The 20,920-nt window shown below is 45.9% G+C and overlaps 1 protein-coding gene across 5 annotated transcripts in view; it reads left to right on the forward strand.

Annotated features, from left to right (window-relative positions):
* The window catches only part of GALNT10 (polypeptide N-acetylgalactosaminyltransferase 10), a 255,265-nt gene that overhangs the window by 143,068 nt on the left and 91,277 nt on the right, over window positions 1-20,920 (forward strand). For 4 of the 5 annotated variants that reach the window (XM_002710328.6, XM_089336137.1, XM_089336139.1 and 1 more), the window contains one exon: window positions 796-962. The exons of the other annotated variant lie outside the window; for it this stretch is intronic. In XM_002710328.6, the coding sequence (XP_002710374.2) occupies window positions 796-962 (167 nt within the window). The remainder of the gene's footprint in view (window positions 1-795; window positions 963-20,920) is intronic. 5 annotated transcript variants of the gene reach the window in all.

Here is a 20,920-nt window from a genome sequence, read left to right on the forward strand (position 1 = left end):
TCCAGGGAGCCATGGTTCCCAGCTTACTGTGAGGAATATTGCAGAGGACACAAAGGAACAGGAGGTGGAGGAGCTACACTGGGCCAGGGATGCAGGAAAGGGCGTGGTGATTCCATGTCCTCTCCCTGGGGGACCCCTTTCCAGCACCTCCACAGATTCTGCAACCTGGAAGATTTCCCAGCCCTGTGGCTTTTCACTATCAATCATTAACTCAACTTCCAGCGCCTTTCCCTTTCCTGGTGAATGCGGCTGGCTGAAAGCTCCAAGCTTTGAATCTTGATATGGTCTCTGTGATGAGCCATCCAGGAGCTCACCAAGAGTCACCTCATTAACAGAAAAGATGCTCTTATCAGCCAGGAAATCCCAAGGGAATTCCAAGTTTTGCTGCAGGAGCCAGGGTCAGCAACCAAATATGAGAATATTAGATCCTGCTTACTCAGAAATCACAAGGGGTTTAGAAGCCTTCTGCTAGGAACTATATTTCTCATCATAGATGATGCTGTCACAGCAGGGAGAGGGCTCAGGGCTGCCTTCCACGTTCATGGAATCGTGACTTTGTACAGAGTCCAGGTGACTTGTTGCTATCCCTGTGTGCTGTGTGTGCAGAGAGCAGAGGCAGGACTTCAGGATGCCAAGGAGGAGAAAGTTCTGAAGTGACCAAGGTCTCCCTGGCTCCCACTCCCTCCCTAAAGGCTGGGGAGGAAGTGAGCCTCGTGGATAACCCAGCCTGTGCCCGAGTTCTCTTGGCTACCTGAGAACTGATCCTGTCTTCTCCTCTGCTGTGTCTTCCTCCAGCTGCAACAGCAAACGCTACCTGGAGACCCTGCCCAACACCAGCATCATCATCCCCTTCCACAACGAGGGCTGGTCGTCCCTCCTGCGCACTGTACACAGCGTGCTCAACCGCTCGCCACCAGAGCTGGTCGCCGAGATTGTGCTAGTCGATGACTTCAGCGACCGAGGTAGGGACTACCCCACGCAGCCTCCCGCCCCTGACTCCGTCCAGTGATTACCAAAGGGGTGGAGGGTTTTTCCTTCTTTAGCTGCAGCAGCACGTGAGCCACTGTTGAGTGAGCGCGTGCCACCTGCCTGGCCGTGAGCGTGACACCATTCAACTCATCGTTGCATTTCATTCTCACAGCAACTCATGGAGCAGGTCCTATTGCTATCTTCTTTGCGTCAGTTTAGAAGTGCATTAAACTGTGAAGAACAAGTTTTTACCAAAACTTGGTAAAAAATGACTCAAACAAGGGAAGATTCATTCACTTGTCTGTTAATGTACAAGAGATCCAGGACTGGTACACCTACATGTTCTAAGCTGCAGAGAACCAGGCTTGTTCTCTCTTCCTGCCCCCTCAGCCTCATGGTCTCAGAACTGCTGCCACTGTATCTAAAAAGTCCGCCTTCTGGGCAGGAAAAGCAGGGAGCGCAAAGGACACAAAATCCTCAAGGCTTCCCTTCTGACTCAGAGCCAATGAGGGTTCTCTAGAAACTTGGCCGGAACCCCGAGATCCAGACACATCTATCAGCCTGGGAGGCTAAGAATGTGTTTTGGTTTCTTGGTGTCTTTAGTAGAGGCAGAAAAGAGAGGAGTAAACACACCTACACTATTGGCCATAACAAGTTACAGATGTGAAAACCGAGACCCAGAGACATTGTGTATCTTACCCTTGGTCACTTACCCCTTACACGGTAATGTGGTGACTAAGTTAGGCATGTCTGGCACTATGCACGTGATCTTACCACATGTGGAGCTTCTTAGCCATGAGTTTGACTCTGTGCAATAACTCCCAGCCTTGGCTCTAAGAGACACTCAGATGAGGCCAGAAATGAAATCTTAGGAAAAACTGTGTCCTCCAGCTAGTAGCCTCAAGCTTCTCTGTTGCATCAAAGCTTTCACCAGTTGCTGGGTGGGTGTCTTCCCTGGGGAGGCTGCCTGTTCCCAGCAGGACTCCTGCACCCACACTCTGGCTGCTGGTCCTTGTGTCCCAGCTGCATCAAGCCCCATCCTGCCCTTGTGAGCTTCACATGCTGTCTTCTGCCTGGGTGTCCTCTGTGCTCCTCACACACCAGCTCCTCTCATAGCATCTTTTTTTTTTTTTTTTTTAAGATGTATTAATTTATTTGAAAGGCAGAGTTACAGAGAGGCAGAGGCAGAGAGAGGGAGACAGAGGTCTTCCATCTGCTGGTCCATTTCCGAAATGGTCGGAATGACTGGAGCTGCGCCAATCTGAGGCCAGGAGCCAGAAGCTTCTCCAGGTCTCCCACATGGGTGCAGGGGCCCAAGCATTTGGGCCATCATCCACTGCTTTCCCAGGCCTTAGCAGAGAGCTGGATCAGGAGTGGAGCAGTTGGGACTCGAACCAGCACTCATATGGGATGTCAGCACTGCAGGCGGCAGCTTTACTAGCTACGCCACAGCACCAGCCCCATGATAGCGTCTTTAATAGGCCCCGCACCACCACCATTATTCACCATCCCTGTGGTTACATGGCTATTTGTCAGTCTCTATTCATTGCTAGCCTTCCCTGCCTGACCAGTTGTGATCTAGAAGGAGACAAAATGTTTGTGAACTGTGAGTGAATGAATGAGTGAACAAACGAGGAAGCAGAAAGGAAAAGTGGCAGCAACTTCTGCCCACAGAGAAAACCAAGCCAACATCAGAACCATCTGTAGGCAGACAGACAGATGTGGCTGGCAGTTTCTACAGAGCTTGGCACTGGCCCACATCTCTGTGTTGCAGTCTCTGCTCCCTGTCACCCATTTTTCTGAGCCATCAGCTACTCTGGCGTGAACTCACACCATTCAGTAGGGTACCTCTTGGTGTCACAGAGCATCAGTCTTCCAGAGGTACAATAAACTGAGCATTAGCAGGATTAGAAACAAGCATTTCAGGGTAGGTGTTTGGCACAGTGGCTTCCTTGCCACCTGGGATGCTCACACCCCATATCAGAATCCCCGGGTTTGAGTCCCAGCCCCATTTCCAATCTCGCTCCTTGCTAATGCATCCTGGAAGGCAACAGGTGATGGCTAAAGTACTTGGGCCCCTATGCCCCATGTGGAAGACAGACTGAGTTCCAGGCTCCTGCAGGCATTTTGGGAAATGGAACTTTCAAATAAATTAATCAAAATAAAGTTGAACAAGCATTTCCCCTTGATCACTTAGAAAATAATTTAATAGTCGTCTTGGCGGGCGGCTTTGACCCTGCTCTCAGTGTAGGGAGGTCCCAGGGATGTTTCTGAGCATGGTGAGAGGAGTAGAGGTCTCACAGGTACAGGTGGGGCTTAGGTGCCCCGCCTGGCATAGTCTGCATTTACTTTCTGAGAAAGGGTGAGATTAGGAGGAGCGGCACTGCTTAGAAATGTATGAAAACAATAGAAATCACTCAACCTCTTCATTTCTCAGTTGAGAAATCCAAGGGCTGGAACAGTGGGAAGACCTAATGACAAGCACACTGACTTCTAGTGTGGCTTTGTTCCTCTGCCTCTCAGCTGCTTGGGTGACTGACCACCTGCAAAAAGAAGTACCTCCTTTCTATTCCCAAGGCACTTCTCAGTAAAGTACTTTCCCTTGTATTTAAGCGCAGATGTCCTGTTAAAAAGACCTCATTATCAAATGCAGCCAGTCCTGAGCTAGAATGCTTCGCACCTCTAATATCCCAATGTTTTATGTACTCAGTAGTAACAATAACAACATATCCCTCCCCAGCAGAGACTGTAATGATGTTGACAAAGAGAAAGTGCATGCCCTGACATCCTCCAAGTGCATCTGTTTCTCCAGAGAGGAGAAATACTAACCCAGTGGTGACATTCTCACATCCCAAGAGAACAAATGCTGTCCCATTTCACAGATGAAAACCAGAGCAGAGGGCCCTGCCTGCTGGCCCTGCAACGCAACAAGTCAGGCATAGAGCCCAGAGAGAGCTCTCCCCTCTTGCCCTTCAGTCCTGCACTTGAGCTGTGAGGGCTTGCAACCTGCATTCTTCAGAGAAGCAATCACTCTTCTTGTTTCAAGAAGAAATGCTCAAGATGGCTTTGCAGGAAAACTTACTTAGCAGTGATTGTTTTAAAAATGAGATTTGGGAGAAACAATTTCAGAATTATGGAGAAGCCTGTCTAAAGTATGGCAAATATGGGCCATTGTCAAAGACAGATTGCGCTGGCGCCGCGGCTCACTAGGCTAATCCTCCGCCTTGCACACCGGGTTCTAGTTCCTCTCAGGGCGCCGGATTCTGTCCCGGTTGCCCCTCTTCCAGGCCAGCTCTCTGCTGTGGCCAGGGAGTGCAGTGGAGATGGCCCAAGTCCTTGGGCCCTGCACCCCATGGGAGACCAGGATAAGTACCTGGCTCCTGCCATTGGATCAGCGCGGTGCGCCAGCCGCAGCGCGCCGGCTGCGGTGGCCATTGGAGCGTGAACCAACGGCAAAGGAAGACCTTTCTCTCTGTCTCTCTCACTGTCCACTCTGCCTGTCAAAAAAAAAAAAAAAAAAAAAAAAAAAAGACAGATTGCTCTGGGCCACTTTAATAGAGGCGGTTCTCAGAGTTGGAACTCATGGATGCTAACTACATGCTGGATTGGTGCTGCCTGGCAGAAAGCGTACGCCTCTGAAACGAGTCTCCTCCCACATTCTCAGGACAACTAATTGTAATTCAGCCAGGGGTCAGGATCTCAGGTAGGAGACAGATTGAAGCAGACGAGTTATTGAATAAGACCCAGGGCTTTGTGCAGGCAGCATCAGAGACTAGCACAGAGGCAGACGCTGACACCAATAATCCTGACCCTGCTCGCAAATAGAACACTGCAGTTTTCCAGGGGTCTCCAAAAGCTCTGCAAATGCTTGCACTTTGTCCTTGGATTAGGAGGACTTGTGTCTCTGCGCTTGTGAGGGAGAGAGGTGAGAGAATAGGGTGGCAGACCTGCCTCCAGATCGCACTGCCTGGGTGGCCTATTTCTATTAGGAAAAACAAGAGGTCTTTGTTCATTTGTTCACTTCTACTCCTTTTCTCTCCCACCCACCCACTTTCAACCCATGTTGTCTTCTCAGAAAGATGAGGTGTGTAGTAATGCATAGGGTTCTTGTCTTTGGGTGACCTGTGGACTGGTCCATTGATGAGGTGCACAAGTGAAGGGCCATGGTATGATCTCATTAACAGCATTTTCTCCAGCTCAACTCCCTGTCAACACGCAAACAAGTAAAAGCACATAACCAGGATGGTTCCTGACAGCAAGTTCTTAAGGAAGAGCCTTCAGAGCTACTGATAGGTTGTTGGTGGTGAATGGTGCTTGAAGGAGCATGAAGATGGCTGAGCCCATGAGCTCACGCAGTAGAGTCCTTAGCTAATGAGGCCAGAGTCAAAGGTTCTCTTTCCAGGATGGGCTTATGAGCTCTGACCTGCACGCTCACACCGTGACAGTCACGGGAACACATCATAGAAACCACTTTGCCTCGTCCCATGTTGCTTTTCAACATACCACTCTTTTTTTTTCTTTTTTTTTTTTTTTATTATTTTTTTGACAGGCAGAGTGGACAGTGAGAGAGAGAGACAGAGAGAAAGGTCTTCCTTTGCCGTTGGTTCACCCTCCAATGGCCGCCGTGGCCGGCGCACTGTGGCCGGCGCACTGCTCTGATCCGATGGCAGGAGCCAGGTGCTTTTCCTGGTCTCCCATGGGGTGCAGGGCCCAAGCACCTGGGCCATCCTCCACTGCACTCCCTGGCCACAGCAGAGAGCTGGCCTCGAAGAGGGGCAACCGGGACAGAATCCGGCCCCCTGACCGGGACTAGAACCCGGTGTGCCGGCGCCGCTAGGCGGAGGATTAGCCTAGTGAGCCGCGGCGCCGGCCCCACTCTTTTTATATATATATAAGTTATTTATTTATTTGAGAGGTAGAATTACAGGCAGAGTGAGGGAAAGACAGAGGGAAAGGTCTTCTATCCCCTGGTTCCCTCCCCAAATGGCTACAACAGCCAGAGCTAAGCCAATTTGAAGGCAGGAGCCAGGGGCTTTTTCTGGGACTCCCACACCAGGGCAGGGGTTCAAGCTCTTGGGCCATCTTCTACTACTTTCCCAGGCCATAAGCAGAGAGCTGGATTGGAAGAGAAACAGCCGAGACTCGAACCAGTGCCCTTATGGGATCCCCATGCTGTAAGCAGAAGCTTAACCTATGACACCACAGCGCCGCCCCCCAGCATACCACTCTTTTTTTTTTTCCTCAGAAGCAGTTTATTTAAGGTATACAAACTTCATGCATTTCATAAATACAACTTTAGGAATATAATGAATCTTCCCACCATACCTCCCCTTTTACCTGCACTCCTGCCTTTCTTCCTCCTCCCTGTCCTATTCCCATTCTTACTTTTTGCTAAGATCTATTTTCAATTACCTTTATACACATAAGATTAACTCTATACTAAGTAAAGAGTCCATCAAATAGTATGGAAAAAAGTGTCATTTTCACTTCTATAGATTACCTTTTAGGTGCTCTATTAGTTACCACCTTTTGAGACGGGCTTATTTCACTAAGTATGTTTTATAGTTTCATTCATTTTGTTGCAAATGACAGAATTTATTTTTTTACCACTGTGTGGTATTCCATGGTGTGCATATCCTATAATTTCTTTATCCAGTCTTCAGTGGATGGACATTTGGGTTGATTCCATATCTTAGGTATTGTAAAATGAGCTGCAGTAAACATGGTGGTATAGATAACCCTTCCATATGCTCATTTCATTTCTCTTGGGTAAATTCCCAGGAGAGGGATGGCTGGGTCATATACATAATACTGTTGACACTGCCCAGTAAGCATCTGTTGCTCGTGATTTCTGTAGTCTCTCCCTTGGCCTTCATTTGCTTTGAATACCACCCTACCTGTTGGTGTGGTCAGTCATCACTTCCAGGTTACTCGGTTTCATTCACCCTTTGAAATTTTGTGCTTTTTTTTTTTTTTCTCTACGTTTGTTTTGATTTATCAAAGTAATTCATACTCATATATTCAACAGTATTCATGAAATGACTATGTGCCGAATACTGTATGAGGTACTAGGCACAACACAATAGAATAAAAAAAAATAGGTTTCTTTTGAAAGCTCAGCTCCAGTAGGGGAGGGGGATGAGGTAAGGGGTTGGAAGACCATGAAGTACCTGCTTTGTGCTGGAGTCCAAGTGCCATGGAGCACAGAGTGAACAGGGGAAGATTTAGCAGAGAAGATTCTGTGTAAACTCAGTGTGACAGGCTAAGTAGATCTCACTTGTTCGGGGTAGAAAAGGGGGAAGGTTCCAGACAGAGGGACCAGCACATGAACAGCCTCTGAATCAGAGAGAAAAATGTGGTACATGCAGGAGGAATGGTCCATAGCCTCGTCACCTAGAAGCAATCACTGTTGACGTTCAGTCTCATTTTTCTCAAGTTTATTTTCTCAATAAGCTTTATTTATTTTTTTTTTTAGAGCAGTTGTGGCTCACGGTAATTGATTTACCATGGTATTATCACATTAGTTTTTGTTAGGATTCACTCTGGGTATTGTACGTTCCATGAAAGTAGACAAATGTATAATAACGTATTTGCCATTATTAGTTCATTCAGAGTGCTAAATCCCCTGTGCTCTGCCCATTCATCCATCTTCCGGGCCCTAGCCCCTAGAAACTACTGATCTTGCTACTGTCTCCATAGTTTAGCCTTCTCCAGAATGCCACATAGTCGGAACCATACAGCATGCAGCCTTTTCAGACTTGCTTCACTCACCCATGAGCATTCATTTAAGTTTCCTCCATGTCTTTTCAGAGCCTGATAGCTCATTTTTTTCAGTGCTGAATTTCCCATCGTCCGTGTGTACCACAGTTTGTCTACTAACCTGCTGAAGGTCATTTCAATTGCCTTGAGGTTTTGACAATTATGAATAAAGCTGCTATGAACATTGTGAGCAGGTCTCTGTGAGAGCCTGAAGTTTTAAATTCACTTAGGTAAATACCAAGAACAGTGACTGCTATATAAGATGTCAGGATTATGTTTGAATTTGTCAGAAACCACCAGATGGTCTTCCAAAGTGGCTGTACTGGTTTGCATTCTCAGCAGCAGAGAAGGGGCATTCCTGTTGCTCCACGTCCTCATCAGCCTTTGGTGTTGTCAGTATTGGAGATTTCTGCCATTCCGATGGATGTGCAGTGAGTGGGGTCTCTTTATTGTTTCCTTTCAATGTCCCAGTGACATGATGTGGAGCTTCTTTCATTCATTTACCTGCCATTTATATACATTTTCTTTTGTTCCCAGTGTTTTTTCATTTCCTTTTTGACACCCTCCTAATTCCCTTTCAGTTCCACCCCATCTGAAGTCACTAACGTTAGCATTCTGGTGTGTAAGCTTCCAGAGCATTCTGCACCATAGCCACGTGTAATAGCCAGAACTTGAGTTTATGGAACTTTTCCTCTGTGCTGAGTATGTTTTCTGCTCCATCTTCAGAGCACTAGGGCAGGGCAGGGCAGGGCAGGGTAGGAGTGGGGCAGTTTCTTTTAGGCCCAGGGTGAAAGCCACTGGCCTCAGTGATCTCAGAGCTTTTGTTTCTACCTACAGAGTTAATATTTTAGTCCCATTTCACAGAGGAGAAAACTGAGGCACAGAAAATTAAGTAAGTTACTGTCATAGGCTAGCTCAGAGAGGCAAAACTTTGATATTAAAGCATGCTTTCTGATTCCAGAACCTTTGCTCCTCGTCTTCACCTGTCTTTTCACATGCTCCTTTAATGGGGTGTCATATTCTACGTGTTCTTCTACAGCTATTTTTCTTTTCCTGTTTGTGCTCGATGACAGATGTACAGCTATCTCATTTGTTCCTCATTGCGCTCCACTTTATGTAGCAGGCATCCATTCATAAAGAACTCTGTACCCTGGTTTATCTCAGTCTGTGACATCGTGATGGAATGACTACAGCGTCTGTCCTTCTCTGAGTCAGTGGTGAAACAGAGACAGGAGTCTCGGGAGATCGCTATATTGCTGCAGAGGTGGAGCCAGAGACCATAGCATGGATCTCTTCCTACCATTTGTTCACGAACAGGCTGACCCAGGGAGGGCATAGTGTGTGCCCGTGAGCACACCACAGGGAGGCACGATGAAGCCATCCTTGCACACAGGTGGCGACTGTCGGGCCTGACTCTGCTTCACCACCCTCAAAGTGAAGTAAGGTTTCTTCTATGGAAGTATGAGGGTGAAGGAAGTGGCTCCATCTTACAGATGATAAAACTGAGGCTCAGAGAAATAGTTGGGAAGTGACCTAAACTGCTCACCTGCCCTTGGAAAAATCTCTTCCTGGTTGGAGATGATGTTGGACAGGAGAGATTGGTCTTCCCCACAACCTGTTCCTTAATCTTAAGAACTCCAGACCTTAAGAATCAGTCTCTGAGATGTCTTATCTCTCACAGGCTTTCTCAAGTCTCTTCTCCTTTAATATTGCTGACATCCTAAGCACTTCTTTCTCCAAAGAAACTCCAAAGGAGGGAGCCACTAAGTAGATTAAAGCTCTTACAGAATATCAATTAGTTTGTAACGAAGGAAATCTATAAACCTTTTGGTGGATATCTGGCAGGAACTCAGGATGCAGGAGTTGATGCATTTATGGAATATTTTGTACATCTTTAAAAAATACAGGATTTTGTGAATCAAGCACTGTATGAATAATTTACTGGGAGAGCAAAAAAAAAAAAATCAAATAAATCGCTCAGATTGCATCTGAAGCATCAAAAGCTCCAGTGTTTGGGAAGGAATCGTTTCTGTAGTGGAAAAATAGCTGCATTATATTTTCAGAAAGGTGACACTTGTATTGAGGCAGGTGAACCTTCTACATTTTAAAAACTTGGCACAGCAAGACTGCTAAATCGTGGATATTCTCCTGATTTTCTTGTGAGGATTAAAGTGTAACCTTTTCTACTGTTTTTAGTGTTTCCTTAAAAACATAATGGAAGGAAGCAAAACCCAGGGAGCACAGTACCGGCTGTCCTTGGAATAAGTTTCCCAGGGGAGGGCCGTGGAACTGCCCCCCTTCTGTCATAGCCTGTCTTTAGAAAGCTCTCAGGCCTTCCTGCCTGCTTAGGTCTGACGTGAATTGTTATTTACTCAGAGCCTGAAGGGGGATGAAATTTGAGGTGGAAATAAAAGTGAGAAGTTCCTTAATATTTAACTGGGTCTAGTGCAAACCAACCAGGTGCTATTTACGTCTTTCATGGTTCGTTCACTGCGTGGAGAACTGATAGTGCTGACTTTGCCTGCATCACAGAGGGAAGTGAGCAGTAAAAACCATGATCATCTTGCTGCATAGCACCTGTGTAGCCACTTGCCGTGTGCCAGACACTGGTGTGAGCATCTTAAACAAATTCTATCCAGTTTTATAGGAAGCTTTCTAGCAGACAGCATTTGCTTAAGCAGAAATGTGGTCATTAGAGGGTTCAAGATATAAGAAACTCCCCTTCTTTCTACACCCCACCTTCTAAGTAAAACAGATATGAAATGTTGTCATGGCCTTGGAGTCATGTAGTAGGTGTGTGCCATTATTTGTGTTTCTTACTGATATGAGCCAAACCCCCTAAATGCTCTTGGTTCTAGTAGGCTAATAATGCTCGCTGGCCAAAAAGTTAGGCTTTAGCTCTTCCCTGTTGCTTGACACTAGGTCCCGGGGCGGCCCCGGAATGAACCCATTACAGACTCCTGGGATTCTTCCCAGTTTCCTTGCAGAACCTCCAGCCCTTGAAATGTTCAAGCACATCTTTCTCAATCATCCACAGCTTCACAGCCAATTTTGGTTTGATTTGAATCCAGAAGCACCTTCAGAGCCGTTCATACCAGAGCCTTAAAATGTTACCCGTTCCCATAGCCAAAAATAGGCAATGGTTAACACTTTGGAAGATCAAGAAGGCCAAACCACACGTTATCCATCATTCATTGATTCTAAAAATTGTTCAAGAGAAGAAAATCACAGCACTATAAATCTGTAAGTGTTCATGGGCATTGAAAGTTTAATTTCTCTTTTCTTGCTTTTTTCTTGCTTTAGTATCTCACATGGAAAAATTTCATGAAAATACATTTTTTGCCTCATCATATTGAACAAAGAAATAGGCACATGTCAAAGCCAGGGTAACATCCCTGCCTCTGTGCGATTTGGTGGCATCAGTTCCTGTGAAGCATTAACAGAGGCAGGCTGCCTTTTCCAACCGTTGGAGAACCTCGTACATACTTGGGTCCTTCTCCTAAAAGACCGGAATGATCTTTCTTCCTAGAATGATAAAAAAAAATAAATTTGTTTCCTTTGTAAATGCAGATGTCCTCAAAGATGCCTACCATATTTATGAGCAACCAGGAGCCTCAAAATAACTGATAACCTCCCACTGTCTACTCTCTGTCCTCCACTCCTGGGCCTGTTAGCAAAATGGATTTATTGGGCATTGCTAATCATCTGCAGGGAGGGTAAAAACACATAGAACATTGCAGCCATGCTTTCTGCCCAGTCTTCTCAGAGACTCGTTTTTCCTATCTTCTGTCAACATGTGTGGTCTAGAACATTCTAAATAATAACTGGGCTCGGGTCTCTCTCAATGGAAAACTCAAAGTAGCAACTACCCGCAGCGGAGTTGTAACCAGGCAGGAGAGTGAAGACTGGGCCTCTCCTCTTCCAGCAAACCTGCTGCTGCTGCCTTGCGACAGGACTGTAGCTTGGGGGCCCATGACAGTGACCTGTAAATAGACCTTCTTCCTGAGCAGAGTTGACCGTGTGTTCTTTGTAGTAGACACTAAACCCGTCTCCCTTCCTGCTGCAGGCTGTTGGGTGAATGGCCCCTCACCTACCACACATTCCTTGCCATGCCAGCAGAGCCATCCTGAATCCACATGTGCTTCTGGCTAGCTCCATCCCTGTTCTTTCCCATCCCATGAGCCTGCACACTCTCCTCTTGTGTACGTGAGTTGGCATTGGTTTCTGCCATGCCTAACCCCAAAGCCTACTACTCCTGTCTTCCCTTTGGTGGATGCAGTGAGTTGCTGCCCTGGGGCTGGGCCAGCACACTCAGCATTCAGGAGATGCCATTGTTTCTGATCCTGTTGTTGGGTGGAGCTATTTTCCTTGCTATTAACTGAAACCTGGCTACCTCAAAGTCTCATTATAGGAATTAGATGAAATTAGGATGCAAAAGAGTTTAATGAACTAAAAAGCAGTACAGCCAGAGAAGAGATTGTTTATTTCCATGAAAGGAAAAAGTCCTGGGGCCAGTGCTGTGGGGTAGCAAGTACCACTTGTAGTACCAGCATCCCATATGGGCACCAGTTTGTGTCCTCATTGCTCCACTTCCGATCCAACTCTCTGCTATGGCCTGGGAAAGCAGTAGAAGATGGCCCAAGTCCTTGGGCCCCTGCAGCTGTGTGGGAGACCTGAAAGAAGTTCCTGGCTCCTGGCTTCAGATCAGCCCAGCTGTAGCCGTTGCAGCCATTTGGGGAGTGAACCAGCTATGGAAGATCTCTCTCTCTCTCTTTGTCTCTGCCTCTCTGTAATTCTGCCTTTCAAATAAACAAATAAATAAATCTAAAAAAGGAATGAAAGGGAGGGAGGAAGGGAGGGAGGGAAAAGGAAGGAAGGAAGGAGGGAGGGAGGGAGGGAGGGAGAGAAGGTAGGAAAAAAGAAGGAAGACAGGCTCACCAGCTGGGTGGACCAAGAAGACGAAACCTCAAAGGCAGTCATCCTGATCCTGGAGTGTGTACCCAGGAGCTCCCGTTCCACCCGGACTCAAGCCATGGCTCTGAATTCTTGTCACTATCAACAATGAGTGAGGAGCTGGTTAAAGTGCAGAGATTCTAATTCATTGGTTCTGAGCTGGGCCCCAGCCATCTGCCTCCTTAACAGACATCTCAGATCATTTTGACAGCATTGAAAAGATGCTCAGACTGTTGGGATACACGGGAGTACAGGCGGGGCTGGCCGCCAAGTGCACTCTGTGGTCTGCTTGAATGACGATGTCCATGGATCACAAGTGCAGAAGCACAAGGCCCTTGTAGGAAGAAGAGAAGTCAGGGTGCCCTCAGCCTCAGCCAGAGCCCTGCTTTCCAGGATGCCTTGTCATAAATAATTGCCTCGCTGTACCAGGCCTGTGTGGATTTATGGTCCCACATTTAATTTCAACTGCTATTCATTAATCCTGATGATCTCACTTAAATTATTAAACAGTCATATTCCAATTTCGAGGGCACTAATTATATCCCTGAGAGGCTGTTATTATCTGGATGATCAGATACACTCAGCCAACACTACACTGTTTTCTCCCTACTCATCAGAATTTTAGACTTTTTCCGGATTTCTTAAGTTGCTGAGTGTGTGTGTTTCACATGGCAAGACCTCAGAATTGAGGAGTTAGGAGATACTAGAATAAGTGTTCTCAGATTTTGGTACATCTGAGAATCACCAGGAAGTGTGTTTAACTTGCAAAGCCTGTCAGATTCCTGGGGGCTGGCACTGTGGAGTGATCAGCTAAGCTCCCACCTGCAGCGCCGTCATCCCACATGGGCGCCAGTATGAGTCCTGGCTGCTCCTCTTCTGATCCAGCTCTCTGCTTATGGCCTGTGAAAGCAGTGCAAGATGACTCAAGAGCTTGGGCCCCTCACCCAAAAGAAACTCCTGGCTCCTGGCTTTCGGATCAGCCCAGCTCTGGTCATTGCAGCCATTTGAAGAGTGAACCAGCAGATGGAAAACCTCTCCCTCTATCTCTCCCCCTCTATGTCTGTAGCTCTGCTGCTCAAATAAATAAATAAAATCTTTTAAAAAATGCAGATGGCCAGGTCTTGCAAGCAGTCAGGCCCTGGATCTGGGGGGAGCTGAGGAATCTGTATAAGGAGCTCTCTGGGGAAGCTGAGGCAGGTAGTCCTGGCTTCTCAAGCAGAGAAACAGCCTTCAGATAGGAGGGCCAGGGGAAGCTCTTGAGGAATAGTGGATGGAAAAATAATACTAAATGAGAGAACTGTCCCTTCATTTTTCAACAAGGAAACTGAAATCCGGAGAGGTGAAGGCTCTCGTTCCAAGCCCATGGCAGAGGCACAACCTCCGTCTCTGGCCTGCTGTAAGGATCAAATGAGATAATAGATGGGAAAGCACTTTGGAAAGTATTCAGCGCTCTATAAATACAAGGAGGCACTATTATTCTTGAGCTGGAATGGTCTTGTGACAGAAATGGCTTGGTACTTTCTCTCTAAATTACCATAATCACCTGTTTGAGACCCCAACCAAGCCTATAACTCTAAATTCACCAAGCATGGAATAAATTCTTACTGAAATATCCAATAAAAATTTTTTTATGGAAGAAAGCACTTGGGGCTATGCCTGCTTTTTCTGTTGCCTGGTCCCATCTATTTTAGTTCATCTCTCCTCTGGAGTCAGGGCACCTGGCTCAAAGCCCTGCTCTCCAGCACGTGGATCTCTGGCCTCTCTTGGGACCTATAAGACCCACCTATGAATATTTGTGTGCCCAAAGCACTTCTTCCACATGGGCCCATTTCTAACCTCCTTCATGGCCTTGTAGATGCATAAAGCTCACATCAAGGCACCTCAGGTCTTGGTTCTTTCAGCCTGGGGTACTTACCTTGCTTGGGTTTGCTAAAAGTGTCCTTTGAGGCTAGCTGGCCAGTCCCAGTGGCCACATCTGTACCCCCTGTGCACATTTGTCCTGTTGTGTCGTGATCAGCTGGACAGCTGTTAGGAAAGCATTTCATGGAGCTGAATTTAAATCAGCCCGCTTGGGGCCAGTGTTGTGGCACAGCAGATTTGAATCACGGCCTGCAGCACCAGCATCCATATTGAATCCAGTTTGTGTCCTGGGGAACTGCTCCCTGCTAATGGCATGGGAAAGCAGCAGAGGATGGCCCATGTGTTTGGGCCCCTGCCATCCATGTGGGAGACCCGGAAGAAAATCCTGGCTTCTAGCTTCTGCCTGGCCCAGCCCTGGGTGTTATGGCCATTTGGGGCGTGAACCAGTAGATAGAAGATCTCTCTCTCTCTCTCTCTCTCTCACTCTCTCTCTTCTCTCTCTGTAACTCTGCCTTTCAAATAAATAAATAAATCTTTAAAAAGACAAATCAGCCTCCTTGCAGGGCTATCAATGGGGTCTGCTTCTGCCTGATCCTCTTAAAACTCTTTCCAGGTTTTAGAAGACCCTGTTTGTATCTCCATCCCCAAATTTCTGCCACTGCAACATAAATTTCTGAAAAAATGTGGTGGTAGAGTTCAAGAATAGGCACCCCAGTTCTATTCACATTTCAACCTTTATTTTAAAATATTTCTTCCACACTCCCACAGACCCTGTCTCTTAGTGCACTCTCCACCTGTGAAACCTTGAGTTCAGGCATTTGCAAGTTACCCACACACAAAGCCTATTTTTAAATCTGGAAGAAATCAGGGCTTTCCACTGATGGTAGAAAGCTGAGTGTTCTCAGGAAGCACAACTCTAGAATTTAGGGAATTTCTGCACAGCTTCTAGGGATTGTCACCCAACTTGTACCTTTTAGAGATGAAAATGTGTGTTTAGGAAGATGCCTGAAGTTATATTGCCAGTTAATGACAAATCCTGCTCTGCATTCAGGCAGCACGTGTTGCTGGCCAGACATAGTCCCCACAAACCACCAGGCCCCTCTGAAAGTCAAGTACACAGATATGACCCCAAGCCCAGGCTGCCCTCAGCAGATGTGCTCGAAGGGTGGGGCTGACAGCAGCAGTTAGGGACTCTCCTGTGTTCCATCTCTGACTTAATACATGAACCAAATAAGCTCCAGTGCAAGTCCTTTTTCCCTCCCAGCTTTACTGAGGTATAACAACAAATAAAAATTGCTTTTATTTAAGAGGTACAGTGTTATGATTTGACATCCATATAAATTGTGAAACCATTACCACAGTCTAATTAACATAGCCATCACCTCACTTAGATGCAGGTGTGTGTGTGTGCGTATTAAGAATACTTAAGATTGGGGGCCAGTGCTATGGCTCACTTGGTTAGTCCTCCCCCTGCAGCGCTGGAATCCCATATGGTCACCGGATTCTAGTCCTGGTTGCTCCTCTTCCAGTCCAGCTCTCTGCTGTGGTCCAGGAGGGCAGTGGAGGATGGCCCAAGTGCTTGGGCGCCTGTACCCACGTGGGAGACCAAGAGGAAGCACCTGACTCCTGGCTTTGGATCAGCATAGCTCTGGCTGTAGCAGCCATTTTGGGGGTGAACCAACAGAAGGAAGACCTTTCTCTCTGTCTCTCTCTCACTGTCTAACTCTATCTGTCAAATAAAAATAAATAAAAAAAAAAGAATACTTAAGATCTATTCTTTTTGCAAATTCCAAGTATGTAATACATTAACTATAGGCACCCTAGCACACTTTAGGTCTCCAGAACTTACTCATCTTAAGCTAAAGCTCTATACCCTTTGACCTGCATCTCCCTGTTTTCCCACCAGGCCCTAGTTTCTACCATTCTACTGTTACTGTGAGTTCAACTCTTTTAGGTTCCATGTAGAAGTAAGATCATGCAGTATCTATCTTTCTAGGTCTGGCTTATTTCACTTTGCACAATGCCATCCTGGTTTATCCATATTGTTGCCAATGGAAAGATTTTGTTTTTAAGGGAATTTCCATTGTGTATATGTACCACATTTGCTTTATCCATTCATCCTGCAGTGGGCACTTAGGTTGTTTGCATATCCTGGTCATTGTAGGTAGTGCTACAGTGAAGATGAAAGTGCAGAGATCTCTTCAGGATAGTGATTGTATGTCCTTCTGGATAGATATCCAGAAGTGGAATTGCTGCGTCATATAGTAGTTCTGGTTTTTTGGTATTTTAGGGAAAGAAGGTTTTTTTTTTCTTTTGTTTTCATTTTATTTGAAAATCAGAGACAGAGACAGACAGAGCTCCTCCATCCACTGGTTCACTTCCTAAATTCCCACAACAGCCAGGACTGGGCCAGCCTACAACCAGGAGCTTGAAACTCCATCCAAGTCTCCTGGATGTGTGGCAGGAGCCCAAGTACAAGCCATCATCTCCTGCTTCCTGTGGTATGCATTAGCAGGAAGCTGGAATCAAGGGTGGAGCTGGGGTTTGAACCCTGGCACTCCAGTATAGGATGTAGGCATCCCAAGTGGAATCTTTACTACACTAATTGCCTGCCCCATCTCAACTGTTAAAAAATTTAACAGTAATCTCCATAGTGTTTTCCACAATGACTGAATGGAAAATGTGAACCAAAACTCATCCTTGAATACATTTCTTGAGTTGTGCTTCAATCATCAGCCCCATTTTAACATTTTAGCTAGTTCCTAATCCAGCACACAGACTGCAGGCTTTCAGGAGGACTGAGAAACATTTTTACAAAGACAGTGCTTCTCATGAAAACGTCTTTGGCTAGACCCCAGTGTGCTGTGTCTGTAACTAAATGAATTACAAAAGCCCATCTTGGCAGTTCCCAGACCCAGATTTCAGGACCTCCAACTCCTCTATCGATACGACTGCTTTTAAAACAGTGTAAAATCACACTTGTGTAAATTTAAAAGAAAAACCAAATGCAAGACTTAAACCTAAAGTTGCTTGGGCTTTGAGTTCTTGGGTTCTAAGAATCCAAGCTTTTGTCAGATGTCGCTCCCCCTCTTCGTGGAGGAACGACACAGGACCCTGCGCTGTTCTTTCGTCTGCTCGGCCCTCCCCGGGTTGGCTACTGTCCCTTCCACCTCCGTGGAAGGGCAGTTCCCCCTGGCCACATTCCCCACTTCCGCAGGGGAGCGGCACACCGCCGGCCGGCTCTCTCGGGGGCTGCACAGGTGTTCCTTCAGCTAGATGTTCCCCTTAGATGTCCCTCGTGAATGCCGTCTCTCTCCTCCTTTATAGTCCTCCTCCGCCAATCCCAACTCGGCTGCCCACACGCCGAGTACGCTGCTCTCCTCCAGTCAGTAGCAAGTCCTACAGTTTATTGGTTGAACTGGAGGCAGCTGTGCGGAAGCTGTTTCCTTCTCTCCCAGCGCCATATTGTGGGAGAGCAGATGCATAGAATAAGTCTCAATTCCAGTAACTCAGTCTAGTCCGGTTTGCTCCCCACAGTCAGACAATAGTGCTTAACTTCTTTGGGCCTAGTGAGCAAAATTGGGCTACTTCCTCAGAGTTAGGAAAACTAATTGAGATACTGCATGTGGAAGTTAGAACAGTGCCTGGCTCAGTCAGTGTTAACCTTGGTGTTCAACATTCCTTGTTCAGACATTCTCTGTGTTCATCTGTCTCTTCTTTTTCCAACATTTGCCTTTCCAAATACACCTCGAAGACCTCGAACTTAAGCTGTCATTATTAATAATAATAATCCATGAAAACAGTAATGATAAATGCACCAGTTATTAACACTTCAAAAGGTCCATGGAGAAATGGGTTTCAAAGATAGTGCTTTGTCTATGAACTTTTGTAGACCCATATGTACTAAGTAGTGTTAATGATTCATGATTTTACTGAATTGTATGAAAGTGATGTTCCTGTGTGATATTATAGATGCTGACTAGGAAGGATTAGAAATGTTCAAATTGGGCCAGCGCCGTGGTTCAATAGGCTATTCCTCTGCCTGTGGCGCCGGCACACTGGGTTCTAGTCTTGGTTGGGGCACCGGATTCTGTCCCGGTTGCCCTCTTCTAGGCCAGCTCTCTGCTGTGGCCAGGGAGTGCAGTGGAGGATGGCCCAAGTCCTTGGGCTCTGTACCCCATGGGAGACCAGGAGAAGCACCTGGCTCCTGCCTTCAGATCAGCGCGGTGCGCCAGCCATAGCGCGCCGGCTGTGGTGGCCATTGGAGGGTGAACCAAGGCAAAGGAAGACCTTTCTCTCTGTCTCTCTCTCTCACTGTCCACTCTGCCTGTCAAAAAAAAAAAAAAAAGAAAAAAAAAAAAGAAATGTTCAAATTGGACAGCAAGTGAATGGCATAGTCAGGATCCATACTCAAGGTTATTTGGATCTAGAGTAATATGCTATGAGAATACTTCAAAAAGCTCATGGAAAATGGAACTTTAAATATGGATTTATTTTGATGCAAAAGACCTTTTTTCATAATATACAGAAAATGCATATTATGATAAAACTCTGCATATATTGTTTTTGCACCAAAATAAAGTTATTTTTAATTCTATTTTCCAAGAACTTTTTGAAATTTTTCTGTATTAAATCTTAAATCCTCTGTGATGACAGGGATAACTTCTAAGGATTTAATGCCTTAGAATGTCTGTTTTCATAGAACATTTGCTGTTGGCAATTCGACTGTGAAAATGGGGGACCAGACTGAACTAGACAAAATATCCACCTCTCAGGACAAAGACAGAAACACTGGATATTGTTGTGCCAAATCCCCACAGTTGATTTGCTGAGTTTTTTTTTTTTTTTTCCCTCCAAAGCAGTGTGTGATTTCCTTTGCCTTCAACCTTCATGCCACTGGAAAATTTTAAATTATTCAAGACACTGAAGGTTTATTATCTGCTGGAAGGCTGTAATGTAATTGCAGGATATCATTTAAAGACCTGTCTGTCTGAACCACCTTGTTCTGAATACCTGCTCCTGCATAGAGCAGAAAGATGTATATTTGTTTATCAGCGGTGGTTTATAACTGCCTTAGATCAATCCTATTATTCTTCCTCCACGGCCCAAGCCCCAAAATAAATGGCTGGTGATGTACGGAGCATTGAAATCATTCGTGTATCATCAGTTGTTTGTTTTTCTTCTGTCATTTGCATCTTGATGGACAGCCATGTATTTAGGGAAATTCATTTTTATTACAGTCTTTGTAATACCAACCTGGATATTAATCATCCCAATTAGAGAGCACCCTTTCTCACATATTATATCACCCCAAGCTGTTCTATTCACACCGAGTTAGTCATAAAGATATAAATGCCAACACTTGTTTCATTCATCCTTTTGACATTTGTTTCTATATAGAGGAGAATCCTTTCCTAGTGTTTGTTATCAGTGATTAGAGAAAATGCCTTTGTGTAGGGGATGGAGCAGATTGGCTTCTTTTCCTCCATGAATGCCTCATCGACTCAGTGGCATTGTGGCAGAAAAAGTTCATCAAGTGACTTTGCCAGGTATCTGTATGGAAATGAGTAGACCACCTTCGGTTCCAGCCCTGCCAGTAAATAGTCCTGTGACCTTGAGCGAATGACGTCACCTCTTTATGCTTCAGTGTCTGCAACTGTAAAGTATGAATGACTTCTCGGATCACTTTAAACCCTAGACTCTAGAATGGCTTTCCACATTCCTTCCCTAGAGTTTGGAGTTCGCATTTTGAAGCCTTATGGATGTCTTAATCCCAGCTAGTTAAGAACACTGCCCTCAAGAATTCCTTTGTCCTTGTACAGTGTGACCCAATGGCCCTTTTTTCAGAAGCCCAAGATTGATATTTTTGTATTTTTTTCCTAAATCATCTCCCTTACCATGTGACTCTTAGATAAAATTCTGATCGTCTCCAGTGTGCCTGTCCCTAGGAGCTCTTTCTGCCTTTCTAATTCACTTTTTCAAATCAGCTTTGGAATAAGAAATCTAGTTACTAAAGCTTTTTAAATTATTTCTGAAACAGGGGTTAAATCTTAAGTAGGTGACTGAAGGCCATCACTGTGATTACATTTCGTGAGCTGTGTTTGGTGGCCACACAGGTGGTAAAGCCTTTCATTCAAAATGTGAATTATCAGGGGGCTTCCAGGAGGAGGTGTCATCGCCCAGTGCAATGAAGGAGCTCCCCTGTGTGAAGGAAGTAGGACAAGCAGGAACACAGAGGCAGAACAGTCTGCCTGGAAGTGACAGTTAGGAAGCTGAACCGCTTGGCTTACTGACCTCCATCCTCTCTACTGAGCTGGAGATCACTTCCCAATCCCCAAGGGGACAGAGTCAGATGAAAGACTCCAGGCAGGCCGGCACC

Source organism: Oryctolagus cuniculus, chromosome 6 (genome assembly GCF_051225735.1).
Source record: "Oryctolagus cuniculus isolate XC-2025 breed Fujian yellow rabbit chromosome 6, ASM5122573v1, whole genome shotgun sequence".
Classification (NCBI taxonomy): Eukaryota; Metazoa; Chordata; class Mammalia; order Lagomorpha; family Leporidae; genus Oryctolagus; species Oryctolagus cuniculus.